Source organism: Polypterus senegalus, chromosome 6 (genome assembly GCF_016835505.1).
Source record: "Polypterus senegalus isolate Bchr_013 chromosome 6, ASM1683550v1, whole genome shotgun sequence".
Lineage (NCBI taxonomy): Eukaryota > Metazoa > Chordata > Cladistia > Polypteriformes > Polypteridae > Polypterus > Polypterus senegalus.
In genome coordinates, this window is record NC_053159.1 from 149,633,630 (window position 1) to 149,658,335 (window position 24,706).

Here is a 24,706-nt window from a genome sequence, read left to right on the forward strand (position 1 = left end):
AACAGGAGTTATCTATCTGCGATCCAGCGGCTCTTTACACTGGGCTCGAAGTAGTGCGCGTTAAGTCAATCTAAAATGCGCACTCAGATTCAAAAATATATATCGTTTCAACTTCTATTTGGATATAAGTAGGTTTTATTTAGTCGACAGAAATATATTTGGTAGGAAAGTAAGTTGAATTTTGTCTTTACATTTCTATGGTTTAGAAAAATTTATGCAATGATGACTAAATTTAACTTACATTCCTACCAAGGATAAATAAAATAACTAACAACTAAATAAAAATTTCTTATATTTAAATAGAACTTGAACAGATACGATAGTTCATAATGCCCACGCAGCACTACGTGCACGTAAGAGTGGAAGTCATCCGTTTTAACAAGGAGCGTATTGCACTGATACGAAATAGCCTGCCCATTTAAATTATTTAGGAATGGATAGATAAATTAAGATTTTGTACAAGTAATGTTTTTCATTTTTCTTCCTTGATGGATTCTGGCACACCCAGCAACAGCTGCTAGCACCCCAAAGGGTATATACATTGCATCCGGAAAGTATTCACAGCGCATCACTTTTTCCACATTTTGTTAAGTTACAGTCTTATTCCAAAATGGATTAAATTCATTTTTTACCTCAGAATTCTACACACAACATCTCATAATAACAACATGAAAAAAGTTTACTTAAGAATTTTGCAAATTTATTAAAAATAAAAAAATTGAGAAAGCACATGTACATAAGTATTCACAGCCTTTGCCATGAAGCTCCAAATTGAGCTCAGGTGCATCCTGTTTTCCCTGATCATCCTTGAGATGTTTCTGCAGCTTAATTGAAGTCCACTTGTGGTAAATTCAGTTGATTGGACATGATTTGGACAGGCACACACCTGTCTTTAGAACGTCTCACAGTTGACAGTTCATGTCAGAGCACTGACCAAGCATGAAGTCAAAGGAATTGTCTGTAGACCTCCGAGACAGGATTGTCTCGAGGCACAAATCTGGGGAAGGTTACAGAAAAATGTCTGCTGCTTTGAAGGTCCCAATGAGCACAGTGGCCTCCATTATCCGTAAGTGGAAGAAGTTTGAAACCACCAGAACTCTTCCTAGAGCTGGCCGGCCATCTAAACTGAGCAATCAGGGGAGGAGGGCCTTAGTCAGGGAGGTGACCAAGAACCTGATGGTCACTCTGTCAGAGCTCCAGAGGTCCTCTGTGGAGAGAGGAGAACCTTCCAGAAGGACAACCATCTTTGCAGCAATCCACCAATCAGGCCTGTATGGTAGAGTGGCCAGACAGAAGCCACTCCTTAGTAAAAGGCACACGGCAGCCCGCCTGGAGTTTGCTAAAAGACACCTGAAGGACTCTCAGACCATGAGAAACAAAATTATCTGGTCTGATGAGACAAAGATTGAACTCTTTGGTGTGAATGCCAGGCGTCACGTTTGGAGGAAACCAGGCACCGCTCATCACCAGGCCAATACCATCCCTACAGTGAAGCATGGTGGTGGTAGCATCATGCTGTGGGGATGTTTTTCGGCGGCAGGAACTGGGAGACTAGTCAGGATAAAGGGACTTTATGACTGCAGCAATGTACAGAGACATCCTGGATGAAAACCTGCTCCAGAGCGCTCTTGACCTCAGACTGGGGTGACGGTTCATCTTTCAGCAGGACAACGACCCTAAGCACATAGCCAAGATATCAAAGGAGTGGCTTCAGGACAACTCTGTGAATGCCCTTGAGTGGCCCAGCCAGAGCCCAGACTTGAATCTGATTGAACATCTCTGGAGAGATCTTAAAATGACTGTGCACCGACACTTCCCATCCAACCTGATGGAGCTTGAGAGGTGCTGCAAAGAGGAAAGGGCGAAACTGGCCAAGGATAGGTGTGCCAAGCTTGTGGCATCATATTCAAAAAGACTTGAGGCTGGAATTGCTGCCAAAGGCGCATTGACAAAGTATTGAGCAAAGGCTGTGAATACTTATGTACATGTGATTTCTCAGTTTTTTTTATTTTTAATAAATTTGCAAAAACCTCAAGTAAACTTTTCTCACGTTGTCATTATGGGGTGTTGTGTGTAGAATTCTAAAGAAAAAAAATGAATTTAATCCATTTTGGAATAAGGCTGTAACATAACAAAATGTGGAAAAAGTGATGCGCTGTAAATACTTTCCGGATACACTGTGTGTATATATGTGGATGTGTGTGTGTATATATACATATACAGTGAAGTGAAAAACTATTTGCCCCCTTCCTGATTTCTTATTCTTTTGCATGTTTGTCACACAAAATGTTTCTGATCATCAAACACATTTAACCATTAGTCAAATATAACACAAGTAAACACAAAATGCAGTTTTTTAATGATGGATTTTATAATTTAGGGAGAAAAAAAATGCAAACCTACATGGCCCTGTGTGAAAAAGTAATTGCCCCGTTGTAAAAAAATAACCTAACTGTGGTGTATCACACCTGAGTTCAATGTCCGTAGCCACCCCCAGGCCTGATTATTGCCACACCTGTTTCAATCAAGAAATCACTTAAATAGGAGCTGCCTGATACAGAGAAGTAGACCAAAAGCACCTCAAAAACTAGATACCATGCCAAGATCCAATGAAATTCAGGAACAAATGAGAACAGAAGTAACTGAGATCTATCAGTCTGGTAAAGGTTATAAAGCCATTTCTAAAGCTTTGGGACTCCAGCGAACCACAGTGAGAGTCATTATCCACAAATGGCAAAAACATGGAACAGTGGTGAACCTTCCCAGGAGTGGCCGGCCGACCAAAATTACCCCAAGAGCGCAGAGACGACTCATCTGAGAGGTCACAAAAGACCCCAGGACAATGTCTAAAGAACTGCAGGCCTCACTTGCCTCAATTAAGGTCAGTGTTTACGACTCCACCATAAGAAAGAGACTGGGCAAAAACGGCCTGCATGGCAGATTTCCAAGACGCAGACCACTGTTAAGAAAAAAGAACATTAGGGCTTGTCTCAATTCTGCTAAGAAACATCTCAATGATTGCCAAGACCTTTGGGAAAATACCTTGTGGACTGATGAGACAAAAGCTGAACTTTTTGGAAGGGAAATGTCCCGTTACATCTGGCGTAAAAGAAACACAGCATTTCAGAAAAAGAACATCATGCCAACAGTAAAATATGGTGGTGGTAGTGTGATGGTCTGGGGTTGTTTTGCTGCTTCAGAACCTGGAAGGCTTGCTGTGATAGATGGAACCATGAATTCTACTGTCTACCAAAAAATCCTGAAGGAGAATGTCCGGCCATCTGTTCGTCAACTCAAGCTGAAGCGATCTTGGGTGCTGCAACAGGACAATGACCCAAAACACACCAGCAAATCCATCTCTGAATGGCTGAAGAAAAACAAAATGAAGACTTTGGAGTGGCCTAGTCAAACTCCTGACCTGAATCCAATTGAGATGCTATGGCATGACCTTAAATAGGCGGTTCATGCTAGAAAACCCACAAATAAAGCTGAAATACAAAAATTCTGCAAAGATGAGTGGGCCAAAATTCCTTCAGAGCGCTGTAAAAGACTCGCAAAGTTATCGCAAACGCTTGATTGCAGTTATTGCTGCTAAGGGTGGCCCAACCAGTTATTAGGTTCAGGGGGCAATTACTTTTTCACACAGGGCCTTGTAGGTTTGGATTTTTTTTTCTCCCTAAATAATAAAAACCATCATGTAAAAACTGCATTTTGTGTTTACTTGTGTTATATTTGACTAATGGTTAAATGTGTTTGATGATTAGAAACATTTTGTGTGACAAACATGCAAAAGACTAAGAAATCATAAAGGGGGCAAATAGTTTTTCACACCACTGTATATACACTGTGAGTGGAAAAAAAACACACCAAAATGTTTTTCATCACATCTTCAACAACAGTCGGCCAATTTTGATAAAATTTGGAAGATTGTATAAACTTGTGAGTAATTAATACAACTGTTGTTGGAAAACATATTACATACACTTTGTATCAAACATTAAGTAAATCAGCCGACTATTGTTGAAGATGTGATGAAAAATATTTTGGTGTGTTTTTTTTCCACTCACAGTGTGTGTGTGTATATATATATATGATATATATATATATATATATATATATATATATATGTGTGTGTGTGTGTGTATATATATACATACATGTATATATATACATACATATATATATACACATACATATATATCAGCAACACATAACAGTGACAAAACAATTACATTGACAATCATGTTACGTTATTTTCAGAATGTTTCCTTTTCTTTTTCATTACTTTTTTAACACACTACTTCTCCACTGCGAAGCGCAGGTATTTTGCTAGTATGAAATAAAAGAACATAAAATCTTTCATAGTTTCAAGCCTAAATACAAATAAAATGCTCATAAGATGTTTTATGAAGAAGATACAAAGCTAACAGGCTTAACAAGTTTACAAGTAAAATTCATACAATTGGCTCTTATGCTAACAGGCCTTTTTTTCTAATTCAGAATGTAAGTTTCTGTACTAAACGCAAACTTGCTCATTGTCCACAAGCTGTGTCCATTAATTAAACGACAAAATAAAAGGTCTGCAATTTATGCCGATGGCATGTCTCTCTATTTCAGTGGCTCATTTTCTTTCGCTCCTGGTTCTGCTACACAACATAAACAACTACCACTCTCTTCCAAGGATAGATCAACTCTTTTGATTCTCTTTTCTCAATGTATTACTCCAATTTCTTTATTGTAAAAGACAAAAAATACTTTTGTCTTATCTCTCTTCTTAGAGCTGCCTGGCTGCTTACTGGAGGTTCAGGCATCAAAAAAAAAACTTGCACTAGTCAATTATTGGTTTACTAAGTTGACTGAATTATTTTATCAAAATTTATACAGTTATATAAAATTAAAAAAAAGACAATACATATATTTTATAGGAATAATGCATGTTTTTTTACTCAGTTTGCTGAACTGTTATACGAAAAGAAGGATATAATGAACTACTGTATTTGCAAACTCATTTAGAAAAAAGGCTGAGGATTATTTGAAAAAAACTTTATTAAAATAATGTGGTTAAAAATAAGGTAAATAAACTGCATCGATTATTAGTTTTTTGACTACATATCTGGTCCCTTGAAAAAAGCGATTGTTCATATAATGCTTTCAAAAATCATCATATCCATTCAAAAAACTGATTTTACTCAGCTTTACAAAAACTTGGATTAAGCATTTACACTGGTGGAGATATACCTGAGACGTTTAATCCCTGTTTGGATAATCATCACTGTTTTATTAACATGTGCTTTCAACTTTTCTCCTTTAGTAACATTCATGTGAGAAATATGCATGAAATTGTGTATTTATGACTCTGATGTCATTATGATAATAATCCTCTTCTTAAGTCTCAGTGTGTTACCAGTTTTATTTAGGTGCTCAGAGTTAAAAGTTTAAAAACCACTGCCAGGAAATTAAGGAGTCGAAAGGCTATTAAAAACACTGGATGCAAAATATGACTTATCTGCACAATACTTACTATGCTGGTGAATGTTATATAAAAATAACCTAAACATATACAGTCTGTCACAGATCTGTAAAAGCATGTATCTGCAAATACACAATTTGGAACTTTTACAACTGTTCTAAATCTGTGTTTCTTAAACTTGTTGCAGGCTGCAGCCAGTGGAAGCCGATATGGAATCCTAAGTGGATGGAGTTTCCCTTTGAATTACCAAAACAGCCCTCCTTAGTATCCACAGCATGGACATGGGGGAATGGCATAGAGGTGCATGCCACTTAAGGTTCACAAACACCACCCTTCATTACCCAACAGATTGACTAGCTCTGGCACATGGGTCACTAGCTGCTATTCTTTATAATGGTAATGTTTCATTCTTGATCACACAGATCTTGCAAGTTTCACTAACAGGGTACAACCCTTGAATTTACAACCCAAACCCATCCCCCCCAACCTCCACCCATACCACCCCCCCAAATCATGAGTTACAAAGACATTTACATGGGGTGTGATGTCAAAAACGTTGAGAAACACTGATGTAAATCATTAAACAATATACAGTATATATAACATTTATATGTACATACGTTATGATCTGTGATTAGAACAGTAATGAATCAACAGCTTTGTCTCTTCTTATATATTAAAGAAGGAAAGAGAGAGAGAGAGAGTAACAGGTTTTACTGACTGGTACACATAGACATCATTAAGGCATTCAAGGTGCTGAACACAATACATAAAATGAAATAAGTAGAGGAGATATGTTTTTATCAACCACTTTTGCTTTTTGCAATTTAAACTGTTTCTTTGAAACAGTTATTCATGAAATTGTAAAATTAAAAAAGCTTTGTTTGCTAATATTTAATGTTATTGTGACAAAACACATTTATACATGTTGTCACGCACGCGCGAGTAGGGGAACGCAGACGGACCTTAATTCGATCGCGAAGCAATACGCCAGGAGGGAGTGGCAGGGTACTAACCTTTCTCTCTTCTCTTACAGAAAAAAAGACGCACCGCCGCCATGAGCCTACCTGCTTCCTGCAGTACGCCACCAATGATGTCAGCGATCCTATCATCCACCATGGCTCCTTCCCAGCATTCCTCCACTTCCGGCCCCACCTCCATTAAAAACCTCTTCGACGCCATCTTTGTTGTCAGCGAAATACTGTACATGTATTGTTTTGACCGTGACCATTTTTTATGCGACTACAGTGGACAATTTTACAGTATACGGGGCCGGAAACCCCAAACCTTTATGTGTCTTTCTCATATCTCTTTTACAATGTCTATATGATGCTGATCTTCAGTCATTAAAGGGATTTGAGAACATATCGATAAACACAGACTATTGCATTTTGGATCAAAATAATTACAACATAAATTCCAGTCCATATCATCCAATTTTTTTTTGTATTGTGAAATTTACATTTTTGATTATTTATTTATTTATTTTAAACCGCATGCCTAACAGGATTACAAATATATCAGAAATTTCACTTACAGCAAAAGAAAAACAAATCACCAGTCTAAATACAATGGTATTTCAAGATATGCTGCTCATTTAATCAGCCTCATCAGGACAGTATTTAGGCTAGGCATCACTAAATTTTATCTCTCAAGATACTTTGTATTGGGAGCACTTCAAGCTAAAGGGTGACCAATTACAGCTGTGCAATACTGAAGTAAAAAGCAGCACATCTTCAATGAAAAGATAAAGAAAAATGACTGGCAGTCACATGAAAATGCAAAATACACAGAGGTTGTGTGCAAATGATAGAACAAAAAAGGATACCTGGCAATTTGGGTGACAGTATCCTGTAGCTAATCAAGTTACCTATAAAACAAGTTTTTTTTTCTTTTGCCAACATAAGGATGTTTATTATACTGTGTGTGGAGGTTAAACAAATTTAGACAACTCCCACATAAAACCAACACTATTTTGCTTTTTGCACAGATCAAAGAGTTATCACTGACACAAGAAACAAACATCTGGAAGTAGCTGAAGACTTTCAAAAGATGCTCCCATCAACATATATAGTATAGTCTGTTTGTTCTTATTAACTGCAGTAGCCGATCTAACCAACTTATCAACCTACAGTGCTGTGAAAAAGGATTTGCCAACCCGGTTTCTTAGGAGAGTTTTATTTTTCCTTAATAAATAAAATCATCACTTTAAAAATGCATTTTGTATTTACTTGTGTTATCTTTATCTAATATTTAAATTTGTTTGATGTCTGAAACATTTAAGTGTGACAAACATGCAAAAAATAAGAAATCAGGAAGGGAGCAAATACTTTTTCACAACACTGTAAGGATCTATAGAGTTCAACCTCAACTACACAGCAAAACTACAAAACTGGGATCAAAGTTCAAACAAAATTTAACATATTTGAACAGAGCTTAAGATCAGCACAATAAGTAAATGGCATACACTTAGATAATGATAGTGCAATCTCAATGAATAAAACCATAGAAACTTGTAGATATAAAAACAGCTGTTAGAAAGCCAGCAAGCCAGCTTTTTCAGTCTAGTATTCTCCATACTGCACAGTTGAATCATTATTTAAACAGTGTACTGAAATTGTATTCGCTCCCTAAAAGGCATTGTGTGTAATGTGTTATTTTAAAAAGACTGGTTGATTTAGTCAAGTTCTCTCCAACCTGTTCTGTTCTCAATGTCCTACTACTATGTCACTTTGAGGCAATGCTTTTTTGATCAGGTTTTCTGTCCAGATCTAGAGGCAGGACCTTAAAGTGAATGTGTTTTCCCAACGGATGGTTCCATTAAAATTAGATCTTCTGTTGGAATTACCATTGTTATATTGAGCTGCTGGACTGAACATTTCTCCCTTCACTGTGTAGAGATAGGATGATGACCATTGCTGCAATAATCCACTAATCTGGCTCTATGGCAGAGTGGAAAAACATCATATGAAAGCCTACTTGTAGTTCTCCAAAAAGGTACTTAAAGGACTCTCCGATTATGAGGAACAAAATTCTATGATCTGTTGAAATCAAGATTTCACTATCTGGCCTCAACTTGAAGAGTCATGTCTGGAAGAAACTTGGCACTGATCATCACTTGCTTAAAACAATTTCAATTTATAGCATCAAAAGACTGGTAGACTTATTGGGGTTGAAGGAAAGCTGTACAGCACAAATACTAAGATACCCTATCTGAAGAGAAGAATGCCAGAAAATCCAGGAGAAGACTCCAGGGTTGTAATTGCTGACATATCTGCTTTAATGAAGTACCAAGTAAAGGGTCTGAATACTTGTGTTGATGTGATATTTCAGGTTTTTTTTTTTTATTGTTATTAAATTTGTCTAAAATTAAAATTTTACTTTCTGGGGTACAGAGTGTGGTTTGATGAGGAAAAAAAATAATTGTGATTTTAAAATAAGGCTTCAATATAAAATGTGTAAACATTTAAGGGATCTGAATACTGTATATTTCAAACCATGTATAGTGATTCAGTTATGACAGTTCAAGTGTACTTTAAAACAATAATATATATAACTCATTGTTATTTACAACAAAAAAGGAAAATGAAAAAGGCAAATATGAAAAAAAAAAATTGATATCACATCTTTTTCATGGAACAAACGTCAACACATTTTACCTTGAAAAAGTGTATTACATGCAGCAAGCTGCAAGTCCCTTGAACATTTCCTATTTTTTTAAAAGGTTCTTTATATATAAGACAGCAATACCATAAATAATAATCATGCAATATAGTGCTAGTTTAAAAACAAAAGTTTCAGTTAAAGTGTCTATCCTTAAATAATGCATTTAAAATTGCCCTAATCTAAAACCATTGATGCAGACAGCAGACTAAGGAGAATATTTCAGGTCGGTGTTTACCTTTTTAACATGCAACATGCCCTCTAAAATACACTACTATTGACATTCATTATTCATCTTAGCATTTAAGAGCCTTTACTTTGCCCTAGATTTTTTTTTGTTAATTTTTATTTTAAGAAAATAACATTGCATACAATAAAGTTGAACTTAAACAACAAATTACTTCATAGTCAAACAAGAAAAAAAAGTTATACAGCTTTTTCCTAAGTAAATGTAATCTTAAATTTAAATTGCTAAATAATTAAAAAAATAATAATTATTGTATTTTTTTCTCTATACAAGGATTACCCAAACTGTATATATTAAGCTGCTCTAGACATATTACACGCAACTTACTTGTGTGTAACACCAACTTTCAGCAACCGGGCCTGTGGACATTTCTCCAGGTGGAGGAGGAGTGGGTACTCGCGACATTGCCAGCGTGTCTAGTGACAGTGCTATGCAGATGTCGTTTTATAGCTATAGCAGCTCACCTGAAAGCAGAATATCAGTCAATCATCTGGCTATACTCCATCATTAAAATATATTAATAAAATAAAAAAAAAAAAGACACTTCTACAATGCGATCACCTCAAATAACAAATGTGCGTCTGCTTAATCTTCTCTTGCTTTTACATGATCTCAAATTATTGAATGAAAACAAAACATTGACAAGAAACCCATTAATGATTAATAATACCATCAATTTTTGAAACTAATATGACGTGCATACTACAATTTTGCTTATGTTAATGCATTTTTTGGAGTACATTTCCATTTCTGCAGTTCCTGAAAAATATTACAATAAACTCTTAATTAAAAAATTAAAAAAAAAAAAAAAGTTAAACTTACTTCTTCTACAGGTGGAAGGCATCAGGAAGCCCTGGTTTTACAGATTTTCCAATCTAAAACGAAGAAAGGATTTGACTGAACAAAATCGTACATTGGCACAATTGTTCTTAGTTTCTTATTAGCATTTATTAGTTTCGACTTAACTGGCATCCAAATTTCTTTATCTTTCAGACATAAATTCCTGTTTGCATATTTGATGAAAATGGAAATTGTGTTTTGTTAAAATGTTGCAGCATTTATCTTTATTTCAAAAATCAAGTATGACACATTCAGGGAGGTAAAAAAATAACTATTTCTAAAAGACTCATTTACTTACAATGTCAAGACATTGAACACATTACTTCTGTCCTTCAGCAGCTTCACTGGCACCCTGTTAAATGTTGCATTGATTTTAAGATTCTCCTTATTTACTTACAATACCCTCCATAACTTTAAACCTTCTTATCTATCCTTACATCTTCTTCCTCTATAGTAGTAGTAATAATGATAGCATGTCACTACGCAATACAGTAAATGCAAGAAGGACCCAGGCTCAAACTGGCAAACTTGATTATCTTGATTATGATGAGGCAGTTCTTACTTCTGCACCATGTCTCCTTTATGTCAACTGATATTTGGGCTTTGGTTTTTACATACTGACAGCAACATGTAAACTGAATGATTTCTTTTTCTTCAGTTATATTCTTGAATAAAAGCACACTTGTTTTGTTATAGCTTTTATGAAAGTGCTTATTTGATATTTGGACTTTAGTCTTCACACATTATACCCTTGACATCAGCATTCTGTCATTATTACTATAACATTAAAAAAAATTCTGTTTTAGTTTTTTGTTCAACATTTCTTGCCTCTCATTTCCTGTCATCCTAAATTTACACAGGTCGTTGTACACATGAAATGTATGCATTCCAAGACTTGCATAGATGGTCTACCCTTCATCTCACTTTAGCTGGAAACATTAACACTGTCAAGATGAATATCCTTTCTAATCTTCTTTTTCTATTTCTAAGCATTCCAACATACATTAACAAATCATTTGTAAGAATTTAGATCCAATCATAACCTCATTTATTTGAAATTCAAAACATCCACGCATCCAAAGGGCATCCCTACAAGGACCTAAGAAAGAAAGTGGCATGGCTTAACTTTCAATTTTATTACTGGGCGGCAAATATACAAGCTTTAAAAATCTGGACATTGACACAAATAGATGAACACACAGGCTTGGTCCACAATAGAAATAAAATCCTGCAGTACTTCTTATATTGCTTGCTTCGTACCCAAGTAAATATTGCCAATATACTAACAACCCAATTGTGCTTCATTCACTCAGAATATGGAACCAATGTAGGAAGTATTTCAAGACAGAGAAGCTTTTATCTGTGACACCTCTCCATGATAACCACCTTTTTCCACCTTCTTAAAATTATGCAGTTTTTAATGTTTGGAAAACATACAGGGTTACATATGGGATTAAATTACTTAGAGATTTGTACATAGATAATATCTTTGCATCCATAAGTTTCCATCACAATTCTTTTACTACTTCCAAATTAAAAACTTTTCTAAACAAAATCTGTCCAGTTTCCCTCACCTCCCACCAACTGCTATTTCGAAGAAATACTAATTAGTCTTCAGGAATTGGACAGCATTTCTGTAATACAGTAATCCCTCGCTATATCGCGCTTTGACTTTCGCGGTTTCACTCTATCGCGGATTTTAAATGTAAGCATAACTAAATATATATCACAGATTTTTCGCTGGTTCGCGGATTTCTGCAGACAGTGGGTCTTTTAATTTATGCTACACGCTTCCTCAGTTTGTTTGCCCTGTTGATTTCATACAAGGGACGCTATTGGCGGATGGCTTAGAAGCTACCTAATCAGAGCATGTATTACATATTAACTAAAACTCCTCAATGCTATAAGATATGCATCCCGTGCGGAGCTTGATTGTTTGCTTGTCTCTGCCTCTCTCTCACCCTCTCTGACATTCTCTGCGCCTGACGGAGGGGGTTTGAGCAGAGGTGCTGTTTGCTTAAAAGATACTGACGCTCCTCTAAAAAAATGCTGCTTTATTGTGGTGCTCGGCATATTTAAAAGCACAAAAGCACATGTATTGATTTTTTGATTGTTGCTTTTTAAAAGCACATGTATTGATTTTTTGATTGTTGCTTTAATCTCGCTCTCTCTCTGGCGTTCTTTGCCTGACGGAGGAGATGTGAGCAGAGGGGCTGTTTGCACAGAGGCTGTTTGCTTAGAAGATACTAATGCTCCTGCCTCGGCAAACTTAAAAGCACAAGTATTGATTTTTTGATTGTTTGCTTTTCTTTGCGAGCTCTCTCTCTCTCACTCCCTCTGAAATTCTCTGCTCCTGAAGAGAAGAAGATCTATTTGCATTCTTTTAATTGTGAGAAAGAACTGTCATCTCTGTCTTGTCATAGATGACAGTTTAAACTTTTGACTAAAGGGTGTTATTTCATGTCTAGAGGGCTCTAATAATGTTAACAGTGTGGGAGAGTTTATAAGGGCTTAAAATATATAAAAATAACTACACAAACATATGGTTTCTACTTGCGATTTTCGTCTATCGCGGGGGGTTCTGGAACGCAACCCCGCGATCGAGGAGGGATTACTGTATATAAAAACATTGTAAAGTCGCCCTCTTTTAACAAAAATCCCAGAGAACAATAGCAAAAAGGATCTCTTACTCAACATTTCAGAAAAGGAGTGGAAGGCAGCCATGCACAGAATTCACTCCAGCTGCATATGCACAAAGCATACAATTGTTGAACTTAAAATATTTTATCGAGCACACCGGTCTCATTTAAAATTGTCCAAAACATTTCCAGGGCAAGATTCAACCTCATTGGGCCATATGTTTTGGGCATGCACCAAATTAACATCATGCTGGACCAAAATCTTTAAATTCCTTTCAGACAGCCTTGGTGTCACAATCTGTCCAAATCCATTAACAGATGTGTTTGGTGTCCTCCTAATTGGGCTTAAAGTAGAGAAGGAAAAACAAACTGTAATTGACTTTACTATTGCCATGTAGACTTATCTTGCTCAACTGGAAGAATCTTATCCCACCTCTTTTATGTAAGTGGGCAACTTATGTTACATACTATTTGAAATTGGAAATAAATCAAATTCTCACTCAGAGGATCTATTCAAAACTTTTTATACCTGGCAGGATCTAATCAGTATCATTGTAGGATAAGCATTTAAATTGGAGAAAAGGATTTTCTCCCTACTTCCTTTTTTTTTCCCCTCCTACTTTTAAAGTTTTATTCTGGCTGTTGGCCTAGCTCTTTTTCTCATGGGTAGGGGATGATTTGAACTTAGTTTTGTCAAGTTTGACTTGCGTGTACGGAATGCTACTTGCATTTAATCCTCTTTAATAAAACCCCTGTGTGCGTCCAGGTGTCCGTGTGTGTGTGTCTTCTGGTGAAGTGCGCATGTGTGGGCCGGGCCGCGCCGCACATCACACCGTGCCCCACCCATGCGCTCAGAACCGTGGATGCAAACACACTGGAAGCTGGTCACACAGTGAATGGCCTAGCCGCTGCTGCGCATAAGCAAATAAAGCACATACACTGGAAGCTGGGCACAAGGTAAATAGCCTTGCCACGGCCGCGCATGATAAGAAATAAAGGACACCATTGCTGGGGAGAGTGCCGATTGGGCAGTCGTGGCCGCGCACATAAAATCCATTGCTGGGGAGACACCACACATTAAATAATCAGCTGCACGCGCCTACAGATTAAAATACTTGCTGGAGAACTGCACAGTTCTTGCTGGGGAGACGCCACAGGCACGATTATAAGCAGCACGCCACACATTACATTAGTTGCTGGGGACACTCTGCTGATTGCCCACTGTTGTGACAGAAAATTAAAATCATATTACGGACAAAAAAGCCAGTATTACTATCAGAGAAAATTACAGGCATTTTACGGAAATACAAACCATTATTACTGCGAGAGAAAATTAATGACACACAATACAGTGATGCATATTACAGACACATACAAGCCAGTATTACTGTAGGAGAAAATATTACGGACGTACCTACTAACAACATGCCACCCAAAAAAAAAGGACACGTCAAGTAGGACAAAAGACACAGACAATCAAATCCTATATAAGCAACATCTGGAAGAACGGTCAGCTCAACAAGTAAACATCAACAAAAGTAAGGCTGAAAGACAAAGAAAAATGCGGGCAAATAGATTGATTTAAGAAAAAGAAAATGACCGTCAGAAAAACGTTAAAAGAGAAAGACTCAGAAGAGCAAACCTTAGAAAAAGTTGGCATTTACTTGCCAGAACCAGTATTCAGCCACAGTCAGTTATATGTTGCATTATCAAGAGTAAGAAGTTTTCCAGATGTTGTTGTCAAGGTTGTAGAGATTCCTGAACAAGGCAAACTGTTGCCAAACTCGCACCGAATATTTACAAGAAATGTTGTTTATAATGAAATTGTATAGAAACATTTCATGAGTTAAAAAGTAGAAAATTTTACCTAAATATCTTCTTCAGATATTGTGTCTTATAGATTGTTACAAAGTTTTACACTAAGGCAATATTAATTATACTTACTGTATTGTCATATAAGTTTCTATTTTTATTATTATTTTACTTTAGGCTTCTTGCAAAAATATTTTTGACAAAAAATAATTAAGACAAGAAACAGAATGAGGTCAAGGTCCCTTGCCATTTAATATAGACTGTTCCTGTTCCTGCACTACTGTTCTAGCGCCCGTTATTGTAACAGGCTTAACATCTAGTAAATTCAATAAAATGTTAAAAAAAAATGTATGCATTCCAAATAACGATACATTATTTACCCTATACATTTCCAGATACCTAACTCCCACATAAACAGACTTCAGCTCTGAGACTTTTGTGCCTGACTTGATTTCAGCTGCCTCTGTGGAGAATGGGATAGCAGGCTGCTTGTACCAATTAGAACATTTGCAAGATGCTGCTGACGAGTTGTGAGGGAATTTAAGGTGGACTGGCATTACAAATATTTTCATAGGCTTCAGGGATTAAGGTGTTAATCTTATTATACCTCCTACTCGCTTGACTACCATGGTTTAGAACTTTCAGATGAGTGTCCCCTCACTTCTGGAACTATATCCCTCAAGATATTTATAATACTGACTTTCTTCCTACCTTTACATCTTACCTTAAAACACATCTTTTTTAGCGGACTTATTCTGTTTGAGATAAATTTCAGTTGATAAATTTAAATTTTATTTTATTATTGTAATTATTATGGTTTTACTATACTGTAAATTTTTTATTAATTTTATATTTTGACTGTTATTAAATGTGTTCTGTAAGGTGTCCTTGAGTGCCTTGAAAGGCTCCCATAAATATAACTATTAATATTAAAAAAAAAAAAAAAATCTAGTTTCTCTTAAACCTTCAACATTCAAGAAATTATGCTCTTGGAACGCCCAGTTTCTCTTCCAATGGCTGAGAGAGTCATCCCATCAGCCTTTATCTGCACAACCTGATGTCATAGTGATTCAGTTTCTATAGAACAGCTCACCATCTTTTAAAATGGCTATCAATTTTGAGTAATCGGTTTGTGTTGCTTGGTATTTCAAGTTATTAGTTATAAGTTAAAATTAAACCTTTTTAAACTGAGGGAAAATATACCAATAATTATTTGTTAAGGATCTCTTTGTATGCCACGTTGTCAGTTCGGCCCTCCGGTTATAATATGACCAAGCTGTGCGCTGAGCTTACCGTTGAGCATGCAACGTACAGTTGGCCATGTGAAAAGCAATCCTGCCTCAAATCTCACAGCTTGGATTGCTACTGTCATAATCGGTTTGAGTTTCATGGTTTGTTTCAATTACGTTAGTATTTGCAGGACTTGTTGTGTTGAAGTGACATTTGGCATCTGTCAAGCATTGTAAGCATACAACCAGTTTCACCAATAACTTCGCATCCAGCTTTTGAGTGTTTAAACATTCATAAACATCAAAGTGTCCACTACTGAAATCGTCACCTGTGAATCTAAGATGTTTAAGAGGCATTGGCGGATCTCCAAAGGTGTAAAATATTTGGCCATTTCGGTACACTTGAAAGCAACAACCGAACAAATCAGCGGAAGCCATCAACTCACATGCTGAACCATGGGTGAAGGGCTTAAGCATTTCACTCTTATAGTGCTCCTGTGTAGTATAATTATCTTCAGTACCGCCATCAGTTCACACCTTGAACCAGTCCCAGTCATTCAATACATAGACACACTCCGGATATCAATAGTGAGCCTAATATGACCATGCAATATGTAACACAGAGAATGGAAAAGGCAGGCGCCATCTCCGGGCATTGTAACCATACGGTAAGTGACAGTTCTTTGATCGATGGTGATCACCTCAACAAACATGTTAATGGGGGCACGGTTGGAACGATAAAGGAAATGGGTATCTGAACAATGTAAACTAAGTCTAAAATACCTATACAATAACTATAATCGTAAAAAACAAACAATAAAACAGGGGAGAAGCCGTGGATTAAATAAAAAGGCTGCAGTTATCAGCAGGGAGACGTGAATACCGTGGTGAAGCAAGGAAGGGAATGAAGAGACCCAAGCGACGGACGGCCTTATATAGGCAGGCAGCCAACAACGTGGGAGGCGTGGGGATGGGGGACCCAACGCCACGTCACACAGCGACCGAGCTGCAGGCTATGGACTTATATATGTACATAAGTAGGATTCAGTTAGCGTTGGGAACCCGCATAGCAAATTTCTTGAACATGGGCCCATAGGAAACAAATACTGTTGGAAAGTTCAATATGGCGGCCGACAGTGGCGTCATACCACCGAAATAAGTACGTACATCGGTTTCGGTTAGTGCAGGGAAACCGATTACCAAATTTCGTGAAGATGGGGCCATAAATAAGAAAGTTTAACATTGCGGACGTTGTCGACCGTTATGCATAGAATTTCAAAATGAAACCTGCTTAACTTTAGTAAGTAACCTGTAAGGAATGTGCATGCCAAATTTCAGCCTTCTACCTACACGGGAAGTTGGAGAATTAGTGATGAGTGAGTCAGTGAGGGCTTTGACAGACAGACAGATACACATACTGTATATACATACACAATATATATAGCCACATTACTTGAAACTAACTCTGAAAGCAACAAAAAACAGTTCCGCTCAATTTTTTTTATTAATAACATTCGCATACTAACTTCAGTACATGATATAACCTCCTAGTCTTGAGGAGAATGTGGCCTTAGAAAATTTTGGTATCTCTCTACCACACTCAAATTAGGGCCTAAAACATTATCTCCATGGTTGTGCAGTCCATTACACAAAATCAATGATTAGAATTGGACCATAATATTTTCAACTGGGCTCAGATCAGGAGATTTTCCAGGACACTCCAGTATATTTATTTGTTTCTCATCAAAATATTTCTGCACTTGTTTCATTGTGTGACATGGTCCAAATCCATCGGGAAATCATTTTTCAGTTCTGGAACTTTTTTTTTCTACAGAGAAGTTCAATGTATTGTGGTGAACACATCATGTATTCCACTGGGTGCAAGCAACCAATGCCTTAATAGCCGAACCAACACCAAAACATCTTTGATTGTAGGTATTTCATGTGATTTTGTGTGTACTGTATACCCATAAATATACACACATTTTTAAATACATACAATACTCATTAAACTGCTTTAAAATATTTAAATAAAATAAATTTTTCGCTAATTACTAAATGATTAAACAATTTTAAATGATACTTGTAAAGACCAGTTTATACTTGGGCAAAGACGGCTGCAGACGTGGCCATGCACAGACAATGCACAGCCTGGTCTGGTTTTAGTGCAACATTCCCGTGCGTGACACTGCGCAGCTTCAGAATTTCCTCAAAGTTTATTTTTGCCCTTACATAATTTGGGTTAAAAAATTCAAGATAAGGACTGTTAACCCTCTTACAAGCTATATCTCTCTTTTTTATATGCACTACCCAGTTTAGGGACAAGATTTTTCCTCAGAATTTTAAGAAATGTCATTATCATTATTAACTACTCAATTACCTATCATTTATTTATCTGTTTATAGTATAACTCTTCACTTGTCTTGCACTTATCCCGTGTTTATGTATATGTTGCATTGCAGTACTGGGGTATGTTATTTCAAGCCAGTGTATGCTGCAATACTGTGATGCATGGTATGACAATAAAACCACTTGACTTGAAAAAGTCAAGTCACTTATATACACTCACACACACACACACCCATCTACGCTCCCACTAACACTAATTTGGAATCGCCCATTCACCTAAACTGCATGTACTTGGGAGTTTGTCAAGGAAAAATTTAAAATATTAAAGTTATCCTTTATTCTAAACTCTGAAGTGATATGGGTGATGTCAACTACAAAATAAAACTTGTAGTTATCTTGGTAATTTTTCTAATCGGTTTTATGGAGATATATATGATTTGTCAAGGCCACTAAATCATTCACCCTGCTTGTCCTTTAGACTGCTGAAAACTCTATTTAATTCTAGCATAAGCTGATTTACTTAAAATAAGTTCATTTTATGAATTTCAAAGTTGAATGATTAAGAGGGATGTTTTCTGAAGCCTTTGATGGTGGTGGACTGAATTGCATACAACTAAGAGGGGAAAACAAAAATCGAATACAGTGGAACCTCGGTTCACGACCAAAAAGTCTGCCAAACTTTTGCCTTGGTTCACGACCACACACTCAGTATACAAACAAAGCCAGTTTCCCTTTCGGTTTGTGCGTGCCGATGATTTCCACACATGTTGCATTGTTCTCAGTCTGACGTGCCTGCCTATTACTGAGAGAGAGAGAAATAGAGCTAGTCACGTGCCTGCTTGCCTGCTGGCAAGGGGGAGATTGCTACACTGCTTGCCTGCCTGCCTTCCTGCTACTGACAGGGGAGGGGGGTATGGATAGCTGGGTGCCTGCCTGCCTGCCTGCTACTGAAGGGGGGGTGGGGAATTGGGAGCCGCGTGCCTGCCTGCCTGGCTGGTTCATTTAAGCAGAGCTACTCCCTGTTCATTGTCCTCAGTCAGAAGTGCGTGCTTTACTTGTGCTCTACAGTATTTCGTGTGGTTTTGCAGTTAACTATGGCTTCTAAGCAAGTGAAGAGTGGTGAGAAGAAAGCTTTGAAGAAAACTGAAATCGAAGTGAAGAAAGAAATTATTGAAAGGTTTGAGCGTGGCGTTCGTGGTACTGATCTTGCCGCCGAGTACAAGAAGTCAAAATCTACAATTTTCGGTAGGGCTTTGGTGGTGTATGTGTGTGTGCTACAGAGATAGAGAGCGAGCGAGCGAGCCTGCTCGTGCAGCTGAGCAGGGAGCCTGGGTGTTTTGTGTCAGTGTTATTCAATGTTTTTACATTAGTTTACTATTACACTGTGCATTCTATGGTGTAATTAACTATATTTGTGCTTAATCTTTATATATTTACATATTTACATACAGTTCGTATGGTCTGGAACGGATTAATTGTGTTTAAATACAATCCTATGGGGGAAATTGCTTCGGTTCACGACCAGAGTTTTGGAACGAATTATGATTGTGAACCGAGGTTCCACTGTATGGCCATTACATGACTTTCTCTTAGTTACAACTAGCAAAATACCCGCGCTTCGCAGCGGAGAAGTAGTGTGTTAAAGAAGCAATGAAAAGAAAAGGAAACATTTTGAAAATAACGTAACCTGATTGTCAATGTAATTGTTTTGTCACTGTTGTGAGTGATGAGTGTTGTTGTCATATATATATATATATATATTTACACACACACATACACATATATATATATATATATACATATCTATACATATACACATATATACATACATATATATCTACATATATACACACACATATATACACACATATACATACATACACACACATATATACACACAAATACATATATATATATATATATAATACATATATACACACACATATATAAACATATATATACATATACATACATATCTACATATATACACACACAGCTATTTCAGATCAGTGCAATACGCTGTTTGTTAAAACGGTTGACTCCGCTCTTACGTGCAATAACAAATCAAATCATTCAGTTGTCTTTGCTCATATGTCATTTTAGAGCTGGACGCCTGGCATCTTTTTGGCCACAGGTTCGTTTCTGTTTGCTGTGAGGTTCTGTGTTGTGGAGATTCTCAGGATGGATTGCAGGTGCTCATCAGTGAGGCGACTCCTGTGTGCTGTTTTGTTAGTCTTTATCACTGAGAAGAGCTTCTCACACAGATATGTGCTACCAAACATGCACAAGGTTCGAGCCGCATGTAGACGGACTTTTTTTGTTCATCAAAGTCACCAAAGCGCCGTGCAAACTCAGTGCACAGTGCGCTCAGTTTATCAGCAAAGTGCGTATTTGGGAACACCGTAGTGACGACTTGGTTTAACAGTACTTGGCAACAGGGAAAGTGGGGCAAGGTGAACTGGTGCATTTGTGTCTCCCATAAAAGCAGCTTCACTTGAAATCACTTTGTGATTGTGCACGGGTTAAAACGTCCACTGAAGTGTCAGATTCTTATTTAATTATGCTGTTTTCTGTATCTTCTGAATTGCATTCAGGTTACCCTGATGCAAGGCAGCTGAAGCGCTGCATTATGGGATCTGTAGTTTATTGTGTTACCAGCGCTTCATATACCCGGCTTTAATAACAATAATACAGTATATAAAATGATCTCCCGGGCCGGATATAATTACACGCCGGGCCGGATGTGGCCCGCGGCCCTTGAGTTTGACACATATGGACTAAATAGAACTTGAAAAGATATGTTTTTCAAATGTGATCGCAATTCAGATAGAGTTGACGCAAGACTACAGCCTGCATGCCTCAATGAGTCATCCTCCCCTCGCTCTTACTTTTTTACCGTTCATCTAATGAATACACTGAGTATGGCTTTACCAAAACAATCATTGATGGCGAATAAAGTATCCATTATTCAGTATGTAGAGCGGGATATATATATATACATATATATATATATACCCGTGTATCGCAGCAGAGAAGTAGTGTGTTAAAAAGGTAGAAAAAGAAAAGGGAACATTTTAAAAATAACGTAACATGACTGTCAATATACAGTATTTGTTTTGTGAGTGTTACTGAGTGTTGCTGTCATCAAGGATTTGATTATCATTATTTCTTTCAATCAGGTTCGTATTTGTAGGATGTGTTGTGTTCAAGTTACATTCCGTGTTTGTCAATCGTTGTAAAGATGACAGGTTTCATTCATCGATTCGTTTCTTACTGCATCAATAAACAGCTCGTCTTCTTCTTTATCTGAGACCTGACACACTGCATGCACGGTTTTTTACACTGTCTTCCTTTAGCGGGACATTGACTTTTTCCACCGTGTGCTTTGTTTCCGCAGTAGCTGGATTTATGAATATGCTTATCAGACGCTTCATATTTTTTGCTGCCTTTTCAATTGTGTAATTCGGTTTTGTTCAGCTCTTTGGAACTGTTGCCTTTTATCTGTGCACTGCGCCAGTTCACGTGAGCCGCCGTGTACATGCATCGAAGGTTCCCAGCTGTGCTGGTGCCATCTCGTGCTATGTCCGTGGCTGTATTTAATGTTACCTTAGTCCTGGCACTTAAAACTTTCTCTCGCAGTTTCGCTGAGTTTGTGTCAAACACCACCCTGACCATCTCATCTTCCTCTCCATAAGCACAGTCCTTCACCCGTGAATATTTACCCGTGGAAGTTTGCTATTGGATTGCCGCTGACGGACGGCCTTATATGGGCAGGCACTAAATTACAAACGCCAGCGGCAGCCTGTCTATGAACTTAATTTAAAGTGTAGGTTTACATCGTGCTTTGTTTCCGAAGTAGCAGAACTCATGAATATGGTTGTATATGTCACTCGCTCGCTTCTTATTGTTTCGCTGCCTTCTCAATTATATAATGCATGTTTTCTTAAGCGCTTTTTTTTTTAGCTCTTCCTGGTTTTCTATGTACTGCGTGATTACGTGGGAGGCGTGATGATGTCACACGAAACTCCGCCCCCACGGCGTTGAAGCTCATCTCCATTACAGTAAATGGAGAAAAACTGCTTCAAGTTATGACCATTACGCGTAGAATTTCGATATAAAACCTGCCCAACTTTTGTAAGGAAGCTGTAAGGAATGAACCTGCCAAATTTCAGCCTTCCACCCACACGGGAAGTTGGAGAATTAGTGATGAGTCAGTGAGTGAGTGAGTGAGTGAGTGAGTGAGTGAGTGAGTGAGTGAGGGAGGGCTTTGCCTTTTATTAGTATAGATATGAATACAGTATATGGTGCAAATTTATTAAATGAAAAGTGCAATATCACTTAAGTTTATTTTTTACATTTATTTTGCTTTAAAGGCAATTCTACTAAAAAAATAATTTAATGTACAGGACAGAGGCTTGATGGGGAGGGTCACTGCCCGCCCAGTATTCCGCCATAGCTACTGCTCCTGCTGCCCCGTTCGTTCTCGGTGGGCAACTGGTAATGCAGCAAGTGGTGACCCGGTTGTGGCTGAACGGAGGCCATTGAGGGTGAACAGGGCGGCAGGGGATACCATTGTAGAGTGCCACAGATGGCTGCCTGTTTAATGGGGGCAGTGGTGGGCGATTCACTACCCAACTTTGGCTGTACCGTGTTCATTCTCAGTGGGCGAATGCTGCAGGCAGCATACTGTAGTGGAGGTAATTGTGCTGTGGGCGGGTGGTGAACCGCCCCTCGCCGCCCCCATTCATTCTCAATAGCAAGCCTGCTTGTACTGTTATGCAAATAGCAGGAAGTCGTCTCTTGTCAGTGCATCAGACATGTTGACAACGGGTGCCTTCCTGCTTTGATATTGCTGTGCAGAAGAGCTCAACTTAACCTTTTGTCTTCACCCTTCAAGAATGTCTCTGAAACACAAATCTAATGCAAGTGCTGGTGATACAGTAAAGAAGAGAAAAACCATCACCATTGAAAATAAAGTAGAAAAAATAAAAAGGTCAGAGAGAGGTGAAACTCCATCATTCATTGGCAGAGCACTTGGTTACAGTCAGTCAACAATAGCATTTACTAAAATAATGTACCTGTTCCGACTTACATACAAATTCAACTTAAGAACAAACCTACAGTCCCTATCTCGTACGTAACCCGGGGACTGCCTGTATATACTTAGTTTATTCCAGATGTGAAATACATGAAAAAAGCAACAACAAAAAAATAAACAAAAACACACTAAGCCTTTGTGGGGCAACTTCAACAAGAAGACAGGGAAAGGTGTGTGAATTGCAGCTTAAAAGTCCCAATCTATTGTACTAAATATAATTTTTTTCGGTTACTTATGGTAAACAGAAATTGTTTCAATGACTAGCATGAAAAGTAATTCTGAAAGAAAAGGTTTGGATGAGTACACAATGGTATGTACATATTTACTAATTGTTTACTTGTTGATTCAGAATGATATACAGAGAGCGTGTGTGTGTGTGTACTTTTTTCCTAAAAAATAAATAATTGCAACTGTAATACTTGTTTTAAGACACTAAATGTTTCCAAAAAGGGACACCTTATGCCAAACAGTATAATTTTGCAATGCTATAGGATATGAAATCTAAAATAACAGTGATAATTAACACACAAAGGAAGATTTATTCCAGGGATGTGCATCATAAAATGTCTTTGTTATGTACTGCATAATCCATTTTTTCAAGAACAACTTCTAAAACAACTACTTTTTTGTTTTATTTCACAGAATTGTGAAGCAAAGGTTTGTACTCATATAAAGACTTTTTATGTGAAAAGGGATAGGGAAAAAAACACATACCCACCTTGGGATATTCATATTGACATATGACAAATTAGATGCCATTTTATTAAGTACATCTACCAAACAGGAAATTGGCCAAATACAGCTTCAGTTTACTGACCCACTAAATATGAAAGTGCAATATACAGGCAGTGGCTAGTCTATCCCAAAGATGATGCAAATGAAGCAGGTAGTAGATATCTACTAAAAAAGCTTATTAACTATAACTCAATAAATGCTTGACTGGACTGTGATGTGCATTAAGCACAATTCATTTTAGCTTTCCCAAGAATAATTTCAGTATTTTAACACCCTTACTGGAGGTGAAGGAATTCACAGATATGTACATTACTGGCATGAATGAGTAGGGATGGGTATTGAAAACCAGTATTAAACTGGTACGGGTTCAGGACTGGTCACTACTAAAATATCAATATGCTCCTGGAAAAATGCTATTGGTAATTTTGTAACCTTAATTCCTTCTAAAATGACCGCCATTTTTAAATTCCTAACCTTTTCCTAATGACTACTCTTCAGCAGGCATCAGGCGATCAGGTTTTAGTCGCATAGCTGTGTATGTAGCAAAGTGTAATCTGTCTTTTGTAATTACAGTGGGATGCAAAAGTTTGGGCAACCTTGTTAATAGTCATTATTTTCCTGTAT

The 24,706-nt window shown here is 37.4% G+C and overlaps 1 protein-coding gene across 2 annotated transcripts in view; it reads right to left on the minus strand.

Annotated features, from left to right (window-relative positions):
* The window catches only part of spopla (speckle type BTB/POZ protein like a), a 110,802-nt gene that overhangs the window by 64,561 nt on the left and 21,535 nt on the right, over positions 1-24,706 (minus strand). For both annotated transcript variants that reach the window (XM_039757375.1, XM_039757374.1), the window contains exons 3-4: positions 10,203-10,255; positions 9,708-9,844 (exon numbers count right to left, since the gene is read on the minus strand). In XM_039757375.1, coding sequence (XP_039613309.1) covers positions 9,708-9,785 — 78 coding nt within the window. In that variant the 5' untranslated portion in view covers positions 9,786-9,844; positions 10,203-10,255. The remainder of the gene's footprint in view (positions 1-9,707; positions 9,845-10,202; positions 10,256-24,706) is intronic.